Source organism: Amblyomma mixtum, chromosome 7, assembly GCF_055824585.1.
Source record: "Amblyomma mixtum isolate Tamu chromosome 7, ASM5582458v1, whole genome shotgun sequence".
NCBI lineage: Eukaryota > Metazoa > Arthropoda > Arachnida > Ixodida > Ixodidae > Amblyomma > Amblyomma mixtum.
The window spans coordinates 76,577,674-76,604,296 of record NC_143018.1 but is presented as its reverse complement, the minus strand read 5'-3'; the positions used below and the strand labels follow the sequence as shown (position 1 = coordinate 76,604,296).

The 26,623-nt window shown below is 46.0% G+C and overlaps 1 protein-coding gene across 1 annotated transcript in view; it reads right to left on the bottom strand.

The window, feature by feature from the left end:
- Positions 1-21,837, bottom strand: part of LOC149336555 (uncharacterized) — a 58,129-nt gene extending 36,292 nt beyond the window's left edge. Inside the window, exon 1 of the mRNA XM_089554169.1 lies at positions 21,709-21,837. Coding sequence (XP_089410295.1) covers positions 21,709-21,837 — 129 coding nt within the window. The remainder of the gene's footprint in view (positions 1-21,708) is intronic.
- Positions 21,838-26,623: the final 4,786 nt, after the last annotated feature.

The following is a 26,623-nucleotide window of genomic DNA, read 5'->3' as shown; positions in this document are numbered from 1 at the left end:
CGAAGCAATTGTTTTGCCGAATCCTGCCGTCAAAAATAAATGCCTTGCATGAGCTTGGCTTGAATTAGCTTTCAAAACCAGTCGATCCGGTGGAATAAACAGTGGTCTGGCCAGCAACGTTACCTGACGTCAATCTTTTAGATTTCTGGAGGCTTATCTGGATCACCATGTCTATTGCATCCTGACAACTACGCCACAAGCCTGAAGGCTGAAATTGCGAAACACTGCTACGAGATACCCCGTAGTCTCATCAGCAACTTGCTGTTCCTCAGGTACATGTGTTGACTGCTGCAAAATGTGGGCGATCCGTGCACACTCTCCACGCAAACATCGCTGCTTAAGGCTCTGTGGAACCCATGTCTGTTACAGAGGTTCGTTCAAAGTGACGTACAATGAAATTAAAAGGGCCCTACCCACCAGAAAGAACCGCAAACGCCAAGTCATAGCTATGCGTCCTTTTTACTTTCTTTTCCTTCGCGAGACGACGTATTTACCGATTGCTTTCCTCCACGCTAATGCGCATCGCTGCTCGTTACTGTCGCGCTGTTCTATAGCAAATACATGATATTTTAACCGTACTCCCGCATGCATTCTTCCAGCATAACTGAGCGTTTATCACCAAGTGTACTGGCTTTGCGCAGCCTTTCATCTACTGTCTGCATCTGCTGGCGCTTATCTCGGAATCAGGCGCAACGCGAAGCTACTTCCTACGCAGCTCAGAAAGTACAAAGGACGGACACTTCACCAAGCCGCGTATGAGAGCGCTCTAATGACGGCACATCTGGGCGCAGGCAGCACGCAGTTATGCGTTATTGATTAAATTTCGATGGCCTTTTTTTATGCCGTAGAAAAAGCTACGCTAACGGTACTTAATCGCAGGAACCTGGTTGGGCCATTCTGATGGTGCTGGGCAAATTTTCTAGTAACGCTGGAGCGTTTGGAGTAGCATTTAAGAAGTTAAATAATTATTATGAAGTAATTATTAAAGTAATATAAATAAAAATATACTAGCGCGCACTTTACATAACTCCTGACAAGATTCACTGCATTTCAGTCTGAATTACAAATATTGGTCGATCTTAGCCAGGACACTCTGAATAGTCTTTTGCCGTTTTATCGTATGAAACTTGCGGCATCAAGTTCACAGATAGTTGACAGGGTCGCTGTAATGTAGGGTTCAGAAGAACTCGGACTGCATACGCAAGTTTACCCTGTGGTTTAACAGCACAGTAAATAGGCGTCGTTGCATTTTCGCTTGAACTAAATGTGGACGCTGCAGCCGCAATTTTATCCATTGACCATGGGATCAAAAGCCGTACACATAAACCAAAGGTTCAAGTGGGATTCCTGTTTTTGTGAGCAGTACATATTCCACGTTGCATGTGATAAATACTTATGTTCAGCTTGGTATTTCTTGTCTTACTTAAGCGGTACTATTTAAGCTGACGTGGATGCAAAAGCCTGGCGTTCTGTGTCACAGAATTCAGTGACTGGTGGAGAGAGTTGTGCAATCATTAAGGTCACGTGGCATCAAAGAACCTATTACACCATAGAGCCGAATTTCAAAACCCATCACCTCCGAAGGAGCTGGGACGCTGCGGCAGTATCTACATCACTATCGGAGAGGGAAAGCTTAGCGAGGGCTGTGAGGTGGGGCGTGGGGATAAAGAGATAAAATAAACCATGCAAGGCAGGGAATGGGTTTAGAACTGGCGGTGGCACTTGTAGAACAGCTTCAGTGGTCCTTGGATTAGACCACTACGCCATCGCAGCAGCCAACGTAATCAAGTAACATTGGCCGCAGCTGCGCATTACAAGTGTTTAACTGCCAATCTGATGTGCCAGGCTGCACTGCACGTGCTTGCCAATCTGTGTGCTTTCGATGTCGCCGTGTTCACAAACTTCTATCCGTGCCCAATGGACCCAGCGCACACCGCTGTCGCATTGTCCACTTAAGTTGCGTTAAGCAGCCCCATGGTTTTTTTTTGATCAGGTTGACGCTCCGTTTCGCACTGTTTAATTAGATTTCATTAGCTATCTCTACAGCACTTGTCCACAACGCCGTGTAGATTTGGAATGGTATCCGCATAAGAAAAGGGGACGCCAGAAGTCTTGCGGGGCGGGGGGTGGGGGGGGGGGGGGGGGTGGAAATGGGTGAAAAAAAAAAGCATTGCGATTTATATGCCATGAAGACAGGTATCGGTATCACCTTCTCAGCCACTCGGGTTCGCCTACCTTTGAATCTTGCGGAAAAATGCATCATTTGGTAATGTTCTTTACCATCATCAGTTACCATAGAAAAAAAAATTTCAGGCTTATATGCAGTATGACACAATATGACAAAACAATTGCAGTTCCTCGGTCAGAACTAGTGCGTACAAGATGATCTTTTCAAGTGCGATAGCCTATTAGAATTGGTTACTCGTGATGTGGCCATCCTATCATCACCCGAATCATTTTTATCTGCAGTAAGATGAAGCCAGTAAGTTTTATATACTTCGCTTCGTTCTTGGGGCGATTTTTTTATGCTTCCTGCCCTGCATGTAACGGCGGCGCTTTCTTCTTTTTGCTTGTGGGCTGGTTTCTTCCGCAGAAATTTGATTGTATGCCTATTTCCTTTCTTTTCTTGTTTGTTATCTGTTATAGACCATGTATTTGTACACGTCATACACGCGATCCTACCTTGGCTACCAAAAGGAGGCGGGCAGTGATAAATAAAAAAAGGATAAACGCAAGCACATTGTGCAGCCTTGTTCCTCGTGCTTGCCACTTGATGGCGCCAGAGTAAGAACTTTAGAGACCGAGGGCGTGGTGCTCAGACAAACAGTACGGGGCGCAACAGGCAGCCAACGAACTTTTAAACAGACCTGATGGTGTCTAGCGGCTACACTGGCTATTAAGTGACGCAGTTGTAAACTTGACTTGAGCAGGACTTGAACGCCGAAGACCCAGCTCTAGGCAGACCCAGTGTGAGTCTTTTACGCACTGTGCGCGTCCTCTATTTTTTGCCGGGTTGCGTTATAGCTGTTTCTAGCGCCAATATCACTTCGAAGTGATATGAAATAAATGGTTTGGACGAAATCAGCGTTTCTTCCGTATATCCGCACATAGTCTCGTCGTTTTCGAAGAGTACCAGCTGTTCCTACCCAGTTTACGTCTACAAAACGAGGTGTGGCCTAACACGCGCCCTGCAGTGTTGCTTCTTGTTCCTTGCCCTTGGTGTGCCGCAGCAGTCAAAAAGTGAACTTTTTCGCTCTCACAACTTGGCTATGCACTTTGCAGGCAACCAACTCAAGCCATTCTACCTCGCTGTGCAGCGCCCACTTTACCTTGAACGACCAGGAAGGACTAGGACACCGAAAACGCAACTCTGGGGAGACTCTGCGTGAGTACAGGTGCAGTCAAAAGTAAATGGAAGGCGCGACAGCGTGGCAAACCATGTCACAGCGCTTTCTAACGTCGGCTCTGGAAACTGATTAGCTCGGTTGCCAGGAAGCCGCGCACGCTATCAGCAGACCCTTGTCCCGAGCGTACGGCCATCGCTTTCGGCGGCTCGAACGGATGCGTGTTGCTTTTCAAATGTGACACCACTGATTTCACGGGCGCTGCCTGCCGCTAAATGCGTCAGCATCACTAAGCAATCAAAACACGCCGATGATAGCAGCGCCCGCTCGCCGCCACAAGGAGCACGGGCCAGCTGCTGACTATTTTCAAACGGCGCAAATCGCTCTTCAAACTAATCGCTGGCAGCGCCCGTGAAATTCGTGGTGTCACATTTGAAAAGCAACAAGCATCCGTTCGAGCCGCCGAAAGTGACGGCCGTGCGCTCGATACAAGGGTCTGCTGATAGCGCGCGCGGCTTCCTGGCGACCGAGCTAAGCAGTTTCCAGAGCCGGCGTTAGAAAGCGCTGCGACATGGTTTGCCACGCTGTCGCGCCTTCCATTTACTTTTGACTGCACCTGTACATCTGTTCTCTTTCACATCGCTCGATTGGTGTTTATTGTGCGGGTTTCGCGGAAAGTTGCACGCTTTCCTACGTGCCCTATACTTGCAGCCGCGTTCTGTACACATCCAGGCAGATTTCATCAAATGCATTTTCTGCACAACTACTCTCGAGAATTCCGGTGCGGAATAAAAGTGGAAAGCACCGGAAATGTGCATTCTTTCAACTAAAAAAGTGCTGCATCAGCTTTCACTCAGCGAGCCATTTCGAGCATGCAAACTCGGCGTATAATTTTAGCTGTGGCTGGTCGAATTCTAGAGCACGAAGTGAACGGAAGAAGCTGCGTCATTATTAGTGTACCGTGATTACCGCGATGTTTTGTAATGTTTGTGTCTTCATAACCTTGTTACGGGGCTTTGACTTCGTGACGCAAGGCACGACCACATTTATTTCGAATGGGTTTATGTGGTTGATGTGCCAAGGCGACTAAGTCTATAGGAACTCCGTCTATAAAGAACTGGTGTTCTTTAACGTGCTCTGATATTCCACAATACACCGGCCTGCCGAATTTCATCCCCATCGAAATTCGTCCGCTGCGGTCGGGGTCGAACCTGCGTCTTTCGGGTCAGCAGCCGAGCGCATAACCACTGAGCCACTGCGGCGGCTTTTATCTCGAGTTATCACAGTTATGGGGAAGCGCTTCGAAGTCGTGCTAGATAGAAGCCACTGCATTGCGACCTTACATCGAATGTTCACTTGGCAGCTTTAAATTTTGGGTGCGTCTGAGAGCAGTTATCGGTAGTGGTCATTGAAAACCGTAAAATGCGCTAGTTGCTATCGCTTACGACAGTCTGATAAAAGCTGTATCGATCACATTTCTCTAGAGTGGATCTGCGGGATCTGCAACTAAAGTCACCTATCTCTGAACTGCGCCTGGTACGTTTTACGGCAGTCACCGGGTGCGAGTTCGCTTGCGTGATTTGCGGCTCCCGAGAGCTGAGTTTTCAAGAATTTTCACCGAGGAAAACGCATGACGACGCCTCATCCCACTGGGACAACGCCGCACACGAGATTTAGCGTGAAAGTGACGTGAAGCAAGTCTCAAATGACGCAAACAAGAAACACTACGACGGCATGCCTCCGCCATATTTCAATGCGCGACGCAGTACTGACGCTACTCAAAGGCCAGCGTGTATTTTGATGGTAATAATCGACACTAGAGTGGAATTTCACGGCCGCAAGGTTACCGACCTGGCAGTCAAGAGAGGCGAAACTGCCGTCTGCGGAATGTCCGCAGCTATCTCGATTAAAGTCACGTTCGTTCTCGACGGACCCCGAATCCACACTGCAGGAAGGGCCCACATACGCTTTAAAGAGCAACTGCACTACGTTTCTGGAATTGTCCGATATTCAAAGATTCAAATCTGTGTAGGCTGTAGGTAAAGTATGACAAGTGCTTTTGCGCCTGTATTTAAGATAGTGATGTGATCAACAGTTAATTTCAGGCTTCTTCACAAAGTGTTGGCGAAGTGCGGGCAAGGTCCGTGTCACGTCACGGAAAAAGATTTCAGATTGCCGCTGCCGTCAACCAAATCCTGCCGTGCTTCGTTTGATTCTGGCAAAGAACTCTCGGTGTGCTTTGCGTTCTGTGGCGTGGGCTTTTTCCTTCAAAGCAAGCGCTTACGCTTTGAAATGTACGGATACCTTCGATGACATCATGAGCCCTCCCACTTACCGCTCTGTGCTGCGGAGAAACTTCAATGCCATCGAAATTTTAATCAGCGTTTATGTCACCGGTTCAAATGCTAGTGCTAAAGGATTTCGCATGCTTTACCTGCGAGTTTCACGCTGTATTCGACCTATTTATGTTCGTCGATTGCTAAACTTATGCAGTTGCCCTTAAAAGGATCAAGTTTTGCTCGAGTGCTGCTGAACGCACGTAGTTACTTGTCATGCGACCTTATTAGTCCTGCCGCTGTGTTCTCAGGACCTTATCATGTTCACAGGCTTCCTAGAGTGAACATAAAAAAAATCTGCGACCTCAGATCCAAGCACGTGTCCCTTTCGACGGAATAAGAGGTGTGTTCTCAGGCGACACTGCAAATAACATTGCTCAAGTGTGCTCGATGATTGTTTGTGTTTTATTGCGGTTTAACTTCCCAAAGCGACTCCAGCTATCACGGGCGCCATAGTGGAGGACACCGAAAATTTCGACCATCTTGGTTTCTTTAACGTGCACTGAGAGCGCACAGTACAAGGCCGTCTACAATTTCGCCTCCATCGAAGCAGGTATCCTCTCATCCTGGCCAACAGTCGTAATCCCCGTGGCTGCTGGGGTTAGAGAATTGCACTGAATGCATCGTAGAGTGAAACATACAATTCCTCCTGGACCGAGGATTGGCGTTGCAAGAGGCGTCGTATGTCTCCGAAATTGCTAACCTGTGGTTCTGACTTAAAACTTTGCAATGAATCTCTCCTCCTGAGCTCGAGCACGATAATTGCGCTGCTAGATGATATTGCTGAGAAAAGCAACGAATTCACCATTCTAGATCTTTAGTCAACGACTGCATTAGCTCAAGCACTCTAGAACGAAAACATCTGACGGAAGTCCGTCTTCTTGGGTTCTTGAGATAATGAGAGAGAGCTGACGCCTATATAGTGGATGCCTCATCATAACTCACCAATAAGCGAGCGACCTGTCTCTCAAAGTCCATAGAATGTGACAGCATGAGAGCGTAATGCTATCAGATATTAGGTCGAACATTTAAGAGAAGTTTATTTAGATTTTGGAGCATAAAGGGAAAGCCATCCCTCCACAAAAAGAAGATACATCACGGCGACCGATGTCACCCAGTGCACACACACTCACAAAGGACAAGTGTTCAAAAACACAAATTATGTTATGATATTTCACGGCGTCGTCAAAGGGCCTAAGGGCCTATTGGTGTTATGCTTTGTTCTCGTGCAGAACAAAGCTGGCACTCTTTGTTACTGCGTTAATGAGAGTAGCCTCAACAACACGACTAAGATTTACACCACTCCCCTGTATCCACGACAACCGGATCTGGCTGCAGCTGGAATACTTCTGGACGGTGGTTCTCAAGATCACGCCATACGGCGCATTCGATTCCAGGAGAAAGTAATTTGGGCTTGGCTCCGCAACTGCTATTTTTCAGCGGATCACGTTTAAGTGTCCTGCATGTCTCTGGTGGCAGAGCTCTGTTGTTTATTTACACGATGTATGATCTTCGAGAGGAGTTCCGACGAACACCTGAGGAGGCTGGAGCAAGTGATAGACGCGGACATACTTTTTGGAATTAGGCTGAGGCCATAATGGTTCTGCTTCCCCAACTTAAACGCGTCCCTCGTTGTCAGCAAGGACAAGGTTGTGTCCGACCAAGGAACGACAGCCCTGTTTCACATTTTCCGAATCCAACCGAAAAGGAAGGAGTTTGGAGATAATTTTGGGCTGCACCCTTATCCATGCACACTGGTTCGTAACGGGCCATTGTCGCATTGCCGTCGCTCTTGACGCACGTGAGAAAGTACACATTCTGTTTCAATGGCAAAGACCGCAATTTGTAGGGCTCAAGGAGCTTCAGTCCCATTTGCAGCACCACCAGTCCTAGCCCACAATAAACAGGGGATTTATCTGCTTCCGAATAAAGTTTTACGTGCAATATGTAGTAACATTTTTCGCCCACACAGCCAAGTTTTTCGATCAGCGTAGTAGGCGTAGTCAAATATCTGGTCTTTTACACTTAAGTCTGCTTGACGCTTACAGAACTGGCCTGGTTAGAAAAAAAAATCCAGAGGTGCTTCTAATTCTTGTTAGGTATAGTAATGCGAAAGCATTAGTGCTGCGAATCAGTTCTAGCCCGTCGGACGACATGGGTGCCGTTTCTAGAGCGTATAGTAAGCACGCCAAAGTACTAATTATACAGCAATCAAGTAATCATTCAATTTTATTTATTACCGATGGAAATGTGAAGTACTTCAATAGTGGAACAAATTGTATAATTAATTAGTTCAATTTCTTCATTACCCAATTCACTAAACTTTTGGCCGATTTATATGGATGTAACAGAACCCATTGTTTAATTAGCTTCGTGTGTATAGACGCCGCGGTGGCTCCGTGGATATGGCGCTCGGCTGCTGTTGCGAAAAACGCGGGTTCGATCCCGACAGTGGCGGTCGAAGATCATTGGAGACGAAATTCTAAACGCCCTTGTACTGTGCGACGTCAGTCCACCTTTAAAAAAACCGATATGGTACAAATTTCCGTATTTCTTCAGTGCGGCCTCCCTGATAGCCTTAGTCGCATTGGGACGTTAAACCCCAATAGACCAAAGCAACCAATAATTAATTCTGTAATGACTAATCGCCGCTACGGTGGCTCAGTTGTTATGGTGCTCGACTGCTGACCCAAAAGACGCGGGTTCGATCCCGGCCGCGGCGGCTACAATTTCTGTGGAGGAGAAACTCTCGAGGCCCGCGTACCGTGCGATGTGAGTGCACGTTAAAGAACCCCAGGTGGCCGAAATTTCCGGAGCCCTTCACAACGGCCTCTCATAGCCTAAGTCGCTTTGGGACGTTAGAGCCCATAAAACCAAACTTAAAACTAATCTAGTGACTAATCCGTCAATTCAATTATTTCATCCATCAATTTTTGAAATAATTGGCTAATTCAACTAATATATCACTTCATTCAATTATTTACCAATTTGATTAATTATCTTGGTGCGTGAACTATTTATTCGGGATTTTTAGTTATTCAATTAAGCAATACTATTAATTACCCCTATGATAGACGATTGACAGTTCGCGCGGACACGCTCTGATGACAGGTGCTGTACGCACCACTCATGAGACAATAAATGCTCTCGCATTAATACCAACCACATCCCCCCCTCACAAGACCTTCTTATTACAGTTGCACAATTTCAGGACACACTCTGGACACTGGTATCTTGAAACATTGGTACTACTTATGGTACACAAAACAATAATACACATTGCCAGACACTTTCGAACACCCTGAATGCCGCTTATTTATTTATTTACGTACTTATTTATTTTATCATCAGGGTTCAAACCTACAAAACAGAGGCATACACAGTGTACATAAAAAAACGTTATTAATAAAAATATACACAAATCTCTGTAAAACCACTTCAAAAAGAGAAGTAAGCACACAAAGAATAAAAAAGAACAAAGTTAGAAACCGTGAATTTGGAAATCTGGAATGATGCTAATAAATACAGAGAAATACGACAAGGAAAACAAATATATACCAAGCAATACAGTACCTAATAAAACGTTGATGTGAATATCGCTGAAATTTCGCGCTAATCACTTTGAAACCAATCGGACTGCTGTAACTGTATTGAAGCTGCTTTTTTGTACTTCTCTTTGTTTTTGCGTACGTATGCGCCCATTTTTTCCGGCATTTTCGTTGGATGCGTCACAATGCAGGGGTCACTGACTTGTTTTCATCACTTTATGTTTTGTATCAGAGTATTTATGATTCTGCCTTGCTGTCTGCTGCCGCGTACTGTAGAGGTTGGCGCATTCTACCAGATGCTCTTCAAGCTTTTGTACTCGGTTCTGCCAAAGCGACATTGGGCAAATAATTCAATTAAATTTGTGAAGATGTTCACTGAATGCATTTGCTGAAAATCCTCGCCTTCGGTGTGTTATGTTAGCACCAATCTTTTGAAAAATTATTCTTCGATGCAACCAACAATCTGGCATGCTTGAGCTGCCTTAACGCGCTCGAAAAAACCCCGTAGATCCACATACGACCGTAGATACACTAAGGGGAATATTTTGAAAGCTTGTTTGAATTCCCTTGTTATTGTTTGAGCTGTCGTTGATATAGCGCGTTTCCATTAAATGTCCAGGTCCTGTGTGTTATTTTAGCATCAATATTATCGAAAATTAATCCTCGATGCAAACAATAGTCTGGCATGCTTGAACAAATAAAAGAAAATATCGTGCAGTGAGTGAGTCGAAAAAAAAACTGAATATCCCTAACGGCACACATTCTATTAACTTTTTTCGCAGATGTGGTGTGCTTTCCTGACTGCCACAACGGAGGTTGTGTTCTGCGCTCATTGGAGAACAACGACCATCGTGGGAGGGCGGTGAACGCTACATGAACAGACCCCTAGCGCCGTATTCGCTCATGGAACAGAATTTGTTGGGGCAGCAGACACCTGGATTGAAAGGAGATGTGATCAGCTGTCCTTCCAGTGCCTACGTTTCAGCGAACTCCGCCGATGTGACGAGACACATGGAACCTGAGACAGCAGGAGAGCCATTTGAATTCTCCGAGGACCCAGCGGTGTTAGCGAAGTGCGACGGTAAGAGAGATGTGCGGTGCCCCACAGGAGTGCGACCACAGGCGTACCCTATGTGCGCTTTCAGAACTGAAGACTCTACAATATTAACTCGGCACAAGCATACCTACACGTGCGAATGCCCTTTAAATCGCGACATGTGTCTTTTCACAGCTGCTGACACGAGAAATGTCACTCTACAAAATAATACGCACACTGGCGAAAGCCAGTTCAGTCGCGACGCGTGTACTTTTATACCTGCAGAGTCTGGATATCTAACTCCTTACTATACTATGCCCACTGACGAAGGACCCTTCATTAGCGACACTAGTCCTTTTACAGCTCCAGACTCGAGAAATGTCGCTTCACAAAATAGTACGCGCACTGTCGAAAGCCAGTTCAATCGCGACACCTGTACTTTTTCACCTGCAGAGTCTGGATGTGTGACACCTTACTATACTCTGCCCACTGGCGAAGCCCGCTTCATTAGCGACACTTGTCCTTTTACAGCTGCAGACTCGAGAAATGTCACTTCACATAAAATAACGCACACTGTCGAAAGCGCGTACAATAGCGACACGTGTACTCTTACACCCGTATACTCGAGAAATGCCACTTCACATAATACTACGCTCACTGGCGAAAACCCGTTCACTCGCGACACGTGTACTTTTACACCTGCAGAGTCTGGATATGTCATTCCACACGATACTATGCACTCTGGTGAGAAACCCTGGAAATGCGACATGTACCCTTTTACAACTCCACACTCTAGAACTTTAACTCCACACAAGCGTACGCACACTGGGGAAAAGCCGTTCAAGTGCGACCTGTGCTCTTTTACAGCTGCTCGCTCTGACAGTCTAGCTTTGCACAAGCGGAAGCATACTGGCGACAAACCCTTCAAATGCGACATGTGCTCTTTTGCAGCTGCAAGCTCCAGCAACCTCACTATACATAAGCGTACGCACACCGGCGAAAAACCATACAAGTGCGACCGTTGCGCTTTTACAACTGCTAGCTCTGGCAATCTAGCTGTGCACAAGCGACAGCATACCGGCGAGAAACCCTTCCGTTGCGACATGTGCCCTTATAGAGCTGCAACTTCTAGCAACCTCAATGTACACAAGCGTACGCACACTGGCGAAAAACCATACAAGTGCGATATCTGCCCCTTTTCAACTGGAGCCTACTCAAACTTCACTCGGCACAAGCGAATTCACACAAGGAAAATACCCATCAACTCTGACATGTTCCCTTAATCACAGTCTCAGAAAAAGAGTTTAAACCGCCATACGTTGACGCGTGCTAGAGAAGAGGGCTATCGCTGTATCTTGTGCTCATTCAGGTGTTCAGGTAAGGAGAGGCTAAGAGAGCACCTGTACGTTCACGGGCAGTGAAATCTTCAGGTAGACGTGCCGATGTCCGGAATGTGCTGCTGCCACTGGTGCACAATCTCGTGGGCCTGACAACATAAGCGTCCATGATTAGCCGTCACGTGAGACCTTGAAATATGACGGACATCCAATATTAACGATTTGGTTGCTGATGCAGAGCGATAAATGCAAGGTTAGATTTTAAATAATTAAAATACTTTTTAAATAAGTGGCATTTTAGAATTGGACACAGCATCACTGCTTCGATATTTGTCTGAAAGTCTGTTTGTATACAAATGAAGGTATGTGGCAAACTATGCGGAGTGCTCTTACCTCTTTTTATGTGCTATTAATGCGAAACCATGATTTTATTATCTTAATTCATTCTTAATTTCTTTTTTTTACCTTTTTATTCCCTTCGCTTGCTTCGTAATGACACACCTACTCTTTAGCGCACAGTCGTGTGGCAATGCATACACTACCTTCACCTTTGTTGGCCTAGAAGCAAAGTGGTTTTATGGCTGTGGTTATATGCTCACCTCACAGTCTGAAAGACCTGAGTTCAATTCGCAGCTGGCTTGGGAAAAAAATTTTGTTTTCATTATATCGCGGTGACTGCATCTGGTATTTCTGGGAGCAGCGCAGCTGGTTTGCGCCCATGCCGCATTTCGTTCCCAATGAGCCATACAATGCTTTCGCATTGATAAACTGGAGATTAAAGCCGGCATGGCCGCTCAGTGCACGCCCCTTTTCTAATGGAGCGTCACTTGGTGTAAAATATCGATGACAACTGCAGCCGAAATCAGTGTCGCTACGACGAGCTCGTTTCCAAATACTTGCTTACAGTGAGAATGAGAAACTCGGGCAGCTGACATTCTGCATGTTGGAATAAAATTGCCACAGAAGTTTGCCACGAGACTCGTGTATTGTGTTCACCCGGTGGTGTCTCTTCTGGTATCTAAGCTGCTCATTGTAACTTCGACATTCTAATAAAGAACACATTTCTCAGTACATGTCTCGAGAAAGTGTTGCAAGAAAATCCTACGTCATACTACTCGAGATTGGTTGGATATGGAGCATAGTTCTCAAATTTGCTTTAGTACACTATGCCTACCCAGAACATCTGTATTCTTTATCACGTGGATTGCCAGCTGAAGCAAACAAGCGATTCTCTGTTTACGCTAAAGGAATAAAACCACAAAAAGTGAGGGTCCGCTACGATAGTTGGTATTGCGAAGTTTCAGCGCAGCTCTTCGCACGCCACCTGCCACAGCTGGAAGGTGGCGTGCTACGCTGCTAGCCACCCTCCGGGAACTTCCCGTGGCAGCCACCTTCCGGTTGTCCGTTCCTCCGCTCTCACCGTGGCAGGTGTTGTTTCGCTCTGCTACTACCTGCCATAGATGTCAGGTGGTGGGTTAAGCCAACGCCGACTCAGACGTCTACAATGAGGAACCCAGGAACAGGAGGCAAATGGTTGGTTTTGAGGAGAGGAAATGACGCAGCAACTGTCTTGCATATCTCGGTGGACAGTGGAACCGCGGCGTAAGGGAAGCGATAAAGGAGGGAGTGAAAGAGAAGGAAGAAAGGCTTGCTGCGGTAGAGGTCCCCGGAATAATTATGACCACCTGGGGATCTTTAACGCGCACTGACACCACACAGCACACGGGCGTCGCCTCCATCGAAATGCGGCCGCCGCAGTCGGGTTCGGACCCGGGTACTCCGGTTCAGTAGACGAGCGCCTGGTTGGTGGGGGGAGGGGGGTGGGGGAGGGCAAAGGCCTACGGTTTTAAAAAGCAAGTTGATAATTCGTTATGCGAGCCTGACATTGCATTGGATAATAAGCACGTACTACGAAGCAGACGTGTACCACTCCGCCAGATCGTGGGCCCAATTTCCGCACCCATTTGGTGCAAAATTATTTGGGACAGCCGTTTGTCATTGCGTCCCAGGTTTCTCCTAGCCTCAAAATACCTTCTTGTCGCACCTGCAGTGGTACTAGCATCCCTTCCGCCCTCCGAAATGGCTCAGGGAATAAGGTGCTCGGCTGGAGAACCCGAGGGTGTGGGTAGAACCCGGCATTGGAGGCTGCCTCTAAACGGAAGAGAATTCGAGCGCTGTGCGATGTCCGTGTACGGTAAAATTATCCACGTGATCCAAAAGATTCTGAAGCCCTCCCGTAAGGCACCTGTGTATTTCGTTGTTTTTCCACCGACTGTTTTGTCTGTCCAACTTAAACACAGGAATATGGTATTTACTTCATTTTTATTACGCACTTTATACGGCACTTTGTAAGCACTGCAACGAGAATATTTCGGGAGAGATCTGCCTGGTTAAGATCTGAATTAGAAAGAAAAGACTAACACTCCGACCAAACTCTGCCGACCGGTGCCGACTGGGCACCTTCTTTAAGGTTGATTAGGGGCTAAGAAGGGAAGACTCACTGTTATTGCGAACGCATTACTAGTCCCATTAGAAGAAAAGCTGGCAGTGTATGTGTGTCGCGGTGGGGCTGTGCTTACGGTGCTCGGTTGCTGGCCCGAAAGACGCGGGTTTGGTCCATGCCGCAGCTGTCGCATATCGATGGAGGCTAAACGCTGGAGGGCAGTGTATTGTGCGGTGTCAGTGCGCGTTAAACACCCACAGGTGGTCTAAATTACCTGCAGCCCTCCACTATGGTGTCGTTCATAGCCTGAGTTGCATTGGTACGTCAGACCCTATAATCCATCCTGCCTCTGGGGTGCCTCTGAGGTTACGGCGCTACATTTTTAATGAGATTGTATTACATATCTCTAGAGTATATACTTTTCCACAACGCCGAGTAGATTTGGTATATGATCCGCATACGAAAAGAGACGCTAGAAGTCTAGGGAGTGGGGCGGGGGTTAAAACAAATGCACGGCATTTTATATTACAAGCCTACTGAAGACAGGTATCGCTATCTAACCTGCTCAGCCGCTCCTGTTCGCCCACCTTTCAATCTCGTCATTTGCCCGCCTTTGAATTTCGTCACTTTATCATACAAAATAAAAAAAAAAAGAATTTGTCTTATATGCACTATAGCAGAACACGAAAGGCCGTGGGCACTAACATGACAAAGCGATTGCATTCCCTCAGTGCAGAACCAATGAATAAAAGATTTCGTTCTTTTCAAGTACGATAGCCTATTTGAATTGGTTACTCACGATGTGGCCACCCGATCATCATCCGATCCAATTTTATCTGCAGCTAGATCAAGCGAGTAAGTTTTATGTATTTGGTTTCCTACTTGGGGAGTATGTTTTTGATGTTCTCTGCCCTGCATGTAACTGTGGCTCTTTTTTATTTTTGTTTGTGGGCTGGTTTCTTCCGCAGAAATTGAGTGTATGCGCATTTCCTTTCTTTTCATGTTGTTTGTTATCTGTTGCACACCATGAATTTGTACACCTCATATATCCGCTGCTTCTTTGGCTACCAAAATACGGCGGGCAGTATTGAATAATAAAAAAAAACAAGACGAAAATAAAACACACTGAGCAGCCTTGTTGCTCGCAGTTGCCGCATGGTGGCGCCACAAAAACGACTTGAGACAGCAGGGGCGTGATGTTCAGACAAACAGTACGGGGCGCAACAGAGAACCACCGCACTTTTAACACTGGCGACGGTGTGTGTTGCAGCCGCAATGGCTGCCTAGTGACGCATTTGTAGCGCGCTGTACAGCGTCCACTTTACACTGAATGACCAAGGAGGACGCGAACGCCGAAGACCCAACTCTAGGGAGACCCAGTGTGAGTCTTTTACGCATTGTACGTCTCCTTTCTTTTTTGCGCGGGTAGTGTTGTAGCTATGTTTTCAGCGCCAATATCTATTCCAGGTGACATGAAATGAATGATTTAGTGGAACTCAGTGTTTCTACCGTCTCTCTGTTCATTGTTCATATGCCTGTCGTTTTCGCCCTTTTTTATGTAAGCGTACCAGCTGTTCCTACGCAGTTTACGTCTGCAAAACGAGGTACGGCCTAACACGCGCCCCGCAGTGTTGTTTCTTCTTGCTTGCCGTTGGTAGGGCTCGGTTTTCAGAAAGTGAACTTTCTCTCTCGCGCGACTTTTCCAGACGCTTCACAGGCAGCCAACCCAAGCTAATCTACCTTGATCTGCAGCGCCCACTTCATGCTTGAAGAACCAAATAAGACTGGGACGCCACCGACACAACTTACGTGAGTACATTTGTTCACTTGCACATCGCTCGGTTGGCGTTTTCTGTGCGGATGTCGCGGGAAGCCGCTCGCTCTCCTACCTTCTTCATACTAGCAGCACGCGTTGTGTATACAGCCAGGAAGCCTTCACCAGCTATCACATTTTCTGCACAGAATATTCTCCAGAAGTCCGGTGCGGGAATAGAATTATGAAGTTTCTGAAATATGCGTTCTCCCACCTAAATTTGGTGCATCAGCTGTCTTGTTTGTTGGTTTATAACTTTGGTACGGGGCTTTATCATTTTGTGACACGAAGCGCGATCATATATATCTTGAATTGGTTATCAGTTTCACGTCCCAAGGCGACTCTGGCTATGGTGACGCCGTAGTGAAGGGCTCCGGAAATTTCCACCACTTGGGGTTCTTTAACGTGCTCTGACATCGCACAATACACTGATCTCCAGAATATAATCTCCATCGAAATTCCACCGCGGCGGCCGGGATCGAACCCGAGTTTTTCGGGTCGGCAGCCGAGCGCCATAACCACTGCAGTACCACGGAGGCTTTTATCTCGAATTCTCGCAGTTACGCTCTGCTGCTTCAACGTCGTGCAAGATAACAGCCAAAGCATTCGGACCTTGCCTCGAAGGTTCATTTTTCAGCTTTAAATTTAGCGCGGCTGTCAGCAGCGGTCAGTTGAGTTATTCGACGACCGTAAAATGTGCTAATCGTTGTCGTTAAGTGCAGTCATGAAGTTTATGTGCGTCAAAACGCTAGCATGTGGCAGATAGCCTCCAGCCCTACTTGTGGCAGTAGGCGACGGCTGCTTTTAGCAACGTGGTGGAAAGGGTTATGCCGGCTTGTCTGCTCCCGGCAAGCCGAAGGACGCACCTCCCTTTCCAGTTTGCTTATGAAAGCGGCCGCCGCCCATCGCCACGAGCAGGGTTTGAGGCTATCGGGAACGCGCTGCCGTGTTCACGCTCATAAATTTCACGACTGTAATGTTGTGATCACATCAGTGTAGAGCGGACCTGCGGGCTCTCCAAATAGTCACTTTAGCTCCAAAGTGCACGTGCGACATCTTGCGGCAGTCATTGGGTTCGAATTCGCTTGTTCAGATGCGTAACGAGAGTGGATGCTACAGCATTCTCGGCGGACCGAGATACAGGTTTGCGTGATTTGCGGTTCCCGAGGACAGAGTTGCCAAGATTCTTCACAGAGGAAAACGCATGACGACACCGCATTCCACTGCGACGACCACGCGCACAAAGTTGAGGCCGAAATTGACGCGATGAAAGTATGAAATGACGCGAACGAGAAAAAATACGATGACATGCCCAAGCCATACTTCTATACGCGACGCAGCACTGACTCTGCTCAGAGGCCAACGGTCATTTCGAAGGCATCTATTGAATCTGAAGAGGCCGCAAGGTTGCCGACCTGGTAGACGAGACAGACGGCGCTGCAATCAGCGCACTCTTTGCAGTCATCATGATTAAAATCATGTTTATCCCAAACGGACCCCGCATAGACACTGCTGGAAGGTGCCTTATTACACGTTAAAGTGCAAGTGCACCACTTTTTGAGAATTCCGCGATATTTAAGGATTCTAGTCTATATAGGCTGTAGGTAAAGCGTGCGAAGTGTTTTTAGCGCTTGTATTAAAATAGTGACGTGACCTCTGATTGCATTTTGGGCTTCTCCTCTTTGCGCCGGAAAAGTGCGGGTAAGGTTGTTGTGACGTCATGGAAGGGAATATATCAAATTACCTCTGCCGTCAATCAAATCCTGCAGTGCTTCGTTTGATGCTGCCAAATAGCCCTCGGTAGCATTGTTTTCAGTTTCATTCGCTTTTTTCTTCAAAGGATGAGCTTACGCGTTCGAATTTATTACTGTAGTATCAGCAAGGAATGAAACGCGAGCAAGAAAACTGAGGTGGCAACACAAAAGAACCTACGTATTACCTCCTGAATTGGAAATACAAGCGCGGTTTAAGAAGACTTCTAAAGAAGAGTCTTCGTGGCTAAGAAATTAAAATAGCACTAGCTAGAACTAAGCTTACCTGGCTAACAGCTGCACATTTTGCAGTCCTTGGATCAGTTGTATTCGCGTTTCATCCTAGCTGATAGCACAGGTACCTTCGATAACGTCATCATGCGCCCTCCCACTGGCGCTGTGGGCTGCGGAGATGCTGGCATTCCATTGGTATTTTAATTGTCGATTACGTCAGCATTTGAAATTCTAGCCCAAAAAGATTTTGTATGTTTTTTTTTATTTATTTATTTATTTATTTATTTATTTTACCCTCAGGGCCATTACGGCATTACAGAGGGGAGTGGTTACAAAAAGTGAAATTTAACAAACAGGAGTTAATTAAACAGCCAAAGTACAAACATGACTACTACACATACATTGTTAGCTAAGGCGTTCAGGGAAAGAAAAAGCAATAACACAGTATAAAATACATCCTAGTTAAACAAACAATGTTAGCTATGACATTCTTGAATAAATGATGATCTGTGATGGTGGCAGTCGAAGAAGGAAGGTGATTCCACTCATTCGATGTGCGTTGTACGATTGACTGAAAAAAAGTTTTTGTTCTACAGAAAGGGATGCCAATCTTATGAATGTGATTTAGTCTTGATGATACGTACTGAGGGGGTGAGATAAGTTCGGTATGAAACTGCGGGTGATAGAATAACTTGTGAAAAAGGGAAAGGCGAAAAATTTTGCGACGTGATGATAAGGATGGTAAGTTAAGGCTAGATTTCATGGCACTGATGCTTGCTGTTCTGGTATAGTTAGAAAGAATGAAGCGAGTAGAGTTATTCTGAACCATTTCCAAAGGTTGTGTTAGGTTTGTTAGGCCGGGATCCCAAATTGACGCGGCGTATTCGATTTTGGGCCGTATTAGAGTTTTGTAAAGGAGTAATTTTAAAGAGGATGGTGCTTTATAAAAATTGCGTCGTAAGTAGCCAAGCATTCGGTTAGCATTGGATATTATATGCGCGATGTGAACGGCCCACGTTAGATCAGAGGTGATGTGAAGGCCAAGATACTTGTAAGTAGTTACCGAATCTAAATTTATTTATTTATTTATACAGAATACCCCTAAAGGCCCTCGAGAGGGTATTACATAGGGGGGGGGGGGGCACAGGCAATTGAACAGAATAAAACAAAACCACAAATATAAAACAAACAACAAAAGCACAAATAAGACACTTTAGATGACAAAAGTAAGCAAAAGAATCAATCAAAAACACAAATAAGACACTTTGCATGACATAAGTAAGCTAAAGAATCAAAAGAATGGCAGCGCGGCAAAGAACGAAGATTACTGCAGTATTAAAATTATACAAACAGAACACTAGCACAATGAATCTTTTTAGTAACAAACCCTGCAAAAAAGGAAGCCATGAACAAATAAAATAACAATGTATGCGAAGAGTTAAGCAGTAGTTATTGAAGATATGTTTAAAATATTTATCAGGATCAGTGGTGGTTGCGATATGTGAAAGCAGAGTGTTCCAGTCAGATATTGTGCGTGGTAAGAATGAATGCGCATAGATAAATGTTCTGCACGTGAAACGTCTAACTTTAAAGGGATGATCGCGGCGGTCAAAAAACGAAGGAGGCAAAGAAAAAAAGTCGTTATGAAGTGATAGATGATGATAAAGTTTATGAAAAAGTGATAGTCGTGCAATTTTACGGCGGAGACATAAATCCTGGAGACCTGCGCGTTTCTTTAAGGCTATGATGCTGGTGTTACATGAATAATCGGAGTAAATGAAACGAACGGCTCGGTTCTGCAATGATTCAATGTTATCTATTAGGTAAGATTGGTAAGGGTCCCAAATAGCCGAGGCATATTCAATTTTAGGTCGAATTAGAGTGGTATAGGCATGAGCACGGAGGTGAGGAGGAGCATGCTTTAGGTTCTGTTTTAAGAGACCTAATGACCAAATTAGCAGATGCAAGCATAAGGTGAATATGGTGGTTCTATGTTAAGTCTGAATGAAGGTGAAGTCCGAGGTACTTATACGTGGTGACTAGCTCGAGTGAGCTATTATTTAAGGAGTATGCTGTTTGAATTCGAGACATTGGGTTAGTAAAAGACATCAATTTAGTTTTTGAATGATTAAGTTGCATAAGCCAGGTTGAGCACCATGCTGTTACTGAATACAGGTCAGATTGAAGGGATTGGCAATCGGTGTTAGAATAAATTTTGCGATAAATTACACAATCATCAGCAAAAAGCCTGATATGGGAAGAAATGGAATCCGGTAAATCGTTGATAAATATTAGGAAAAGTAAAGGGCCAAGCACACTTCCTTGTGGGACGCCAGAGTGTACTTGGCTGAAAGACGAATTGTGGTTTTTGACAGTTGTAAATTGAGACCTGGAAAAGAGGAAATCTTTAACCCATGTAATGACAAGAGGGTGAATATTAAGCAGTGCTAGTTTCATTAATAAACGGTTGTGAGGTACTCTGTCGAAAGCTTTAGGTTATGTTTTTGCGTGCGTTATTAACAGAATACACAGGAAGTTCATTACCATTTCTTGACACACGCATACATTTACACTTGTTAACATTTAATTCCATTAACCATAACTTACACCATGCAGAAACAGCGTTAAGGTCTGATTGTAGTCTGGTTACATCGTCATCACAAGTTATTTCGGTGAAAATTAGTCATCAGCAAAAAGGTGAATGTGGGAGGAGACGCACGAAGGTAAGTCGTTAATATAAATGAGAAATAAAAGCGGCCCAAGCACAGAGCCTTGAGGTACACCCGAGTGAACTGGACAGTGCTCCGAGGTTACGTCATTAACTGAGACAAACTGTGAGCGGTTAGTCAGGAAGACCTCAAGCCAGTACAGAATTTTGGTATCAAGGTTTAGTTGATGCAATTTATAGATTAATAAACTATGACACACCTTATCAAATGCTTTGGAAAAATCTAAAAATATTAAGTCAGCTGCTGAAGAGTGATCAAGTATTAGGTGCAGTTTATGCGTGAACGAGACTGGTTGGGTTTCACATGAATATGTTTTGCGAAAGCCGTGCTGAAATTGTGAAAAAAATGAGTTCGCTTCTAAAAAGTTGGCAATCTGAGAAAAGAGGATATGTTCAAAAATTTTGCATGGTATAATGGTTAAGGAAATAGGCCGATAGTTAAGTGGACAATGTTCCACAACTTCGACCCCTTAAAGTTCTTCGATTTCTAAAACCTATGCAGTTGCCCTTTAAGGACCATGTTTTGCTCGAGTGGTGGTGAACGGACGTAATTTACTCGCCCTTCGACCTTTCTAGTCCTGCGGCTGTGTTCCGAGGACCTTATGGGGGGTATAGGATTCCTGACAGAACATAAAAAAATCAGTGAGCTTAGGTACAAGCACATCTGCCTTTCGACGGACTTTCCTTTTAGAAGACGCTGCATTCTTAGCAAGTAGTATCGACGAAAGCACAAGGAGGCTGAAGCGAGTGATGCAGGAAATCATGTTTTATAGAGTTCAGCTGTAGCCAGAAAGGTTCCACATCGCCTACCTGAACTTATTCCTCGTTGTCAGCAAGGAGAAAATGGGATCAGGCCAAGGAAGGACAGTCGCTGTTTCAAATTTCCCGAATTCATCTGACAAGGAAAGCGTTCAGAGATATTTTTGGGGTCCACCCCTACCCATGCACACCAGTTCGTAAACGGCCATTGTCGCATTGCCATCGTTTTGACGCAGGTGGGAAAAGTAGATGTAACGCTTGTGACGCCACCTTCAGGCCCACACCTTTCTCACCCCCGCACGTCTTGCCCTCCTCAACCCCGGAGCGTACTCGCCGGCGTGCCGCTTTGTGCCAGCCCAGGAGCCGACTACGCACATACCCTATTCTCGGGCCGAGCAAACTTGCCCCCTGCCTCTTGGCACCTAATCGGTTCGTAGCAGTGGAAGGCTGCTTTGTCCAGCACCGTGCCGAATATCCAGCTCCGGCTCATGACCTGGACAGAGAACATGACGACTAGGCACGGCCAGGGCGCCACAACCAGCTGCCTGAAGGCCACCCGCAATGCTGTTGCATAATTTTAGAGCGCAGCTCTTTGGCGTCCGTTCCTGGGTTTCGCGTCGTCGTCGGCGTTGTCGTCGTCGTCGGCCTCGTAACCAGCTCCGCCCCCCTTTCATCCCCCCAGCGCTAGCAGCGACCGACTGATACCGCTGGATGCCGCTGACGCCGCTAGAGAGTCAAGATAACGTGACTGCATAGAACACCGTCGCCGCCATGCAGAAAGATAGCAGCGACCGACTGATACCGCTGGATGCCGCTGACGCCGCTAGAGAGTCAAGATAACGTGACTGCATAGAACACCGTCGCCGCCATGCAGAAAGAGGAGGAAAGGGTCCCCCCCCCTGTTCTTGTGTGGCGGATAGGGTGCTCTTCAGTTGCCGACGCGCCAGTTATTTCACGTAGGCCCCGGCACGTCGACGAATACGTGACCACCTTCCCACGGCTAGACCTGGTTGTTAAAGGAATACGTGTGAAAAATAAAAAAAAAATTCTGTGATAGCGTATACATGTGTTGCTCGATTTCTTTGCCTCAATCTATCGAAAAGGTGAAACAGCTTATTTGCTGCGCTCAAATTTCGCATTAGGAAGTAACGTAATCGTCGGTAATTTTTTTTAGGCCTTCAAATAAGTTCTTCACCACCACCACCAGTTTCAATGGCAAACACCGCAAATCATAACGTTGTAGGAACCTCCATCCCGTTTGCAAGCACCGCCAGTCCCCGCACACTTTAATGAAGAACCCGAAGCCCACATTAGTATTAACAGAGGCAGGTTAAACCTCGGCGCCTTGATCAATAAAAGAGCGGACTAGAGCGAGTAACGGCAGCTTCAACCGACGCCGATCGCTTCAATTATAAGGCTAGCGTTACAAAAAATTGACGGTGCTTTAGCTTTGGTTAAACCGAGTGAGAAGCGGCAGCTTCACGATGCTGTTTGAAGCCTCCGCGGTGGCTCACTGGTTACGGTACTCGGCTGCTGACTCGAAAGACGCCGGTTCGCTCCCGGCCGCGGTGTTCGAATTTCGATGCAGGCGAAATTCTAGAGGCCCATGTACTGTGCGATGTGAGCGCACGTTAAAAATCCCCAGGTGGCTGAAATTTTTGGAGCTCTTCACTACGGCGTCCCTCATAGCCTGAGTCGATTTGGGACGTTAAACTCCTATAAACTAAAACAAAACCTTCATGATGGTTTAGCCTGGCAAATAGCAAAAAAAAAACGTTCAACGAAAAGCATAACAAGTCTTCGCTGACCTAAACTATAGTGAAGCTAAGGCTTCTCAGTAGGTTCGCCCAAACCTAAAGCACCATTAATTTTTTCCTAGGCGCGTCGGCGCTCCTTCCGTCATGTACTAGATTAAAGAACGAGTGACGTCACGCCCTATTACGTAAACGCGGTGTTTAGGCTCTTCAGCAAGCCCAAATTTCATCAACTGACCAAAGTTTGGTTGACCTTGACGTGACCTGTACGTTCCCGGCTTGACCTTGACTTGGCTGCGACATGTTATCTTGCGAGAATAAAACATCGTACAGAGACAGAGAAGCAGATGGGACAGTGTCCCAGCGCCAACAAGCCCAACTTTCTTGTTTAATTGCTGACCTTGACTTGACCTGACCTTGAAATGACATTGATCTTGTCCATTGACCCTTTACCTGTTCAATTGCCTGACTATTGGCCTGCCCATTGACCATCTACCGGTTCTCCAAACTGAAACAGAAGGTTTGACCTTGGCTGAGCATTGAAGGTCATTGGACAGGCATGGCGATCTCAGCCCGAGACGTCTAGTGGTAAAGCTACCGCTTCAAAAGATGTGAACGTCAAACTCTACCACACACTGTGGTTTCTCCCAGCACAATGTCATGGATGACGCTGCCTGCATTGGTTGTAATATCAGAGCTGCCTTAGCACGCTGTGCAGAACAGCATACATCAAAATACTGTGGATGATGCACTACGGGCTCTAGTTTTAAAGCTTTCATGACTACACTCCTGAACTAGGCACCTGCACAGCGTAGTTCTTCCCTTTGTACCTGATCTGCACTTAGATTGAGAACTAGCTGAAGCCGTGGAAAGCATCCGTGTCTCATTTGTCCCCTTTACGAGTCATTTGAGTTGGGATGACCATGTATACGCAGTAATAAGAAAGCTTTCTTGTATCACACGCATTATAAATCGGCATAGGCATCTATATATATCTAATTTACACCTTCAGCTGTGTCAACCTATATTTTTCTGACCCCTGAATTACTGATAGCTTTTTATCTTGTGTGGGCAACTACCACTGCATTAATAAGAACAAGATTTGCCTGCTTCAGAGTAATGTTTTACGTGCGATATGTAACCAGAGTTTCTTCGCCCACACCGCCGATCTTTTTGGTCAGTATAGTCAAAATATTTGGCCTTTAAGACTTAAGACTGCCTGACGCTTAGAGAACTGACCTAGTTAGAAAAAGGTATAAGAGATGCACCTACGATTTCTTACCTGCAGTAATGGGAAAGCATTTCTCTTAATGCAGCCGATTCGGTTCTACCATATGTTCACATGTCTCGTTGCTAGAGCGTGTAGTAAGCACTCCAAAGTATTCATTCATTATTCAGTAATTAACTAATCAGTTCGGTTTTATTACCGATGACTGTGAAGTAAGCTACTAACTGAATTAATTAGGCCGGTTATTTATCCACTTAATAATTCATTCATTTCATTTGAGTGATTACTTGAATGTAATATAAATTAATGGTTTATATGATTCTGTAACGACTTGTTCGCCGATTAAGTTAATACACCTCAATTTGTGAGAGTAAGTGACAAAATCAACTAGTTAATTACTTCGTCCAAATAATTCCATTTCATTAATTACTCGACTCAAAAAAATGCTTTCGCATTAATAGCAACCACCTTCGTCACTTGGAAGACCTTCGCACTAACACTCGTCGATTCCACAGCAGACACCCCGAACACTGGTATGCTAAAGTATCTACTATATATGGTGCATAAAGTATCAAAAACACATTACGACGTACTTCGAACAAACTAAACGCTGTTAATGTGAGCGTTGCTGTAATTTCGGGCAAAACACTCTGAAATGGATTGTACTCCTGTAACTACATTGAAACTGCTTTTGTTTCTTCCGTTTCTTTTCGCGCACATGTCTTCATTTTTTTCTGCGTTTCTGTTTGCTGCCTCACACTGCAGGGATGACTGACTTGTTTTCATCTCTATGTTTTGTATCAGAGTGCTTATTTTTCAACACTGCTGTCTGCTGAAACGCTCTATAGAGGTTGAAGCACTCGACTAGCTGCTCTTGCAGCTTTTATACTCGGCCATGCCCAAGTGACACTGGGAAAATAATTCAATTTACTTGCCTGACATATTCACTTGGTGCATTTGCTGAGATTGTTCGCCTCGTGAGTGTTCTTTTAGCATCAATTTTTTCAACTTATTGCTAAGCACACCAACAATCTCTCATCCTTGAACCATTGCAAGAAAATATTGCGGTGTAAGTAGACAAAAAAACGAATTTCCCTAATGCCACACATTCTATTAATTTTATTTGCAGAAGCGGTGCGCTTTCCTGACTACCACGACAGAAGTTGTGTTCTGGCCTCGTGGCGGACAAACAACATTGTCGAAGGGTGGTGAACACTACGAGTAAAGACCGCTAGAGACGTATTCGCTCATGGTATCGAATTCAGTTCAGCGGGAGCCACCTGCATTCAAAGATGTGTTCAGCTGCCCCTCCAGAGCCCGCGTTTCAGCGAACTTCGCCGATGCTACGAGGCAAATGCGCCCTGAGACAGGAGGAGAGCCATTTGAATGCTCAGAGGACCCAGCGGTGTTTGCGAAGTGTGACCGTAAGAGAGATGTGCGGTGCCAAAAAGGAGGAAAACCATATAAGAGTGCTATGCAGACTGTTACAGCTGAAGACTCTACAACGCTAACTGGGCACGAACGTACGCACTCTGGTGAAAACCACTTCAATCTCGACACGGGTCCATCTAAAGCTGCAGACTGGAGAACTGTCACTCCACAAGACAGCATGCGCACTGGTGGCAGCCCCTTTAATCGCCACATGGGTTCATTTGCACCTGCAGAGTCTAGATGTGTCACTCCACACTATGGCATGGTCACAGGCGAAAGCCCCTTCAATCCCGACCCGTGTCCTTCTAGAGCTGCAGACTGGAGAACTGTCACTCCACAAGATAGTATGCGCACTGGCGGAAGCCCCTTTAATCGCCACACGGGTCCTTTTGCACCTGCAGGGTCTAGATATTTCACTGTACACGATAGCACGGACACTAGCCAAAGCCCCTTCTATCCCGACCCGTGTCCACCTACAGCTGCAGACTGGAGAAATGTCACTCCACAAGATAGCATGCGCGCTGGCGGCCGCCCTTTTAAGCACCACACGGGTTCATTTGCACCTGCAGAGTCTAGATGTGTCACTCCACACGATAGCATGGGCACAGGCGAAAGCCCCTTCAATTTCGACACCTGTCCATCTACAGCTGCAGACTGGAGAAATGTCACTCTACAAGATAGTATGCGCACTGGCGGAAGCCCCTTTAATCGCCACACGGGTCCTTTTGCACCTGCAGGGTCTAGATATTTCACTGCACGATAGCATGGACACTAGCCAAAGCCCCTTCAATCCCGACCCGTGTCCACCTACAGCTGCAGACTGGAGAAATGTCACTCCACAAGATAGCATGCGCACTGGCGGCAGCCCCTTTAATCGCCAC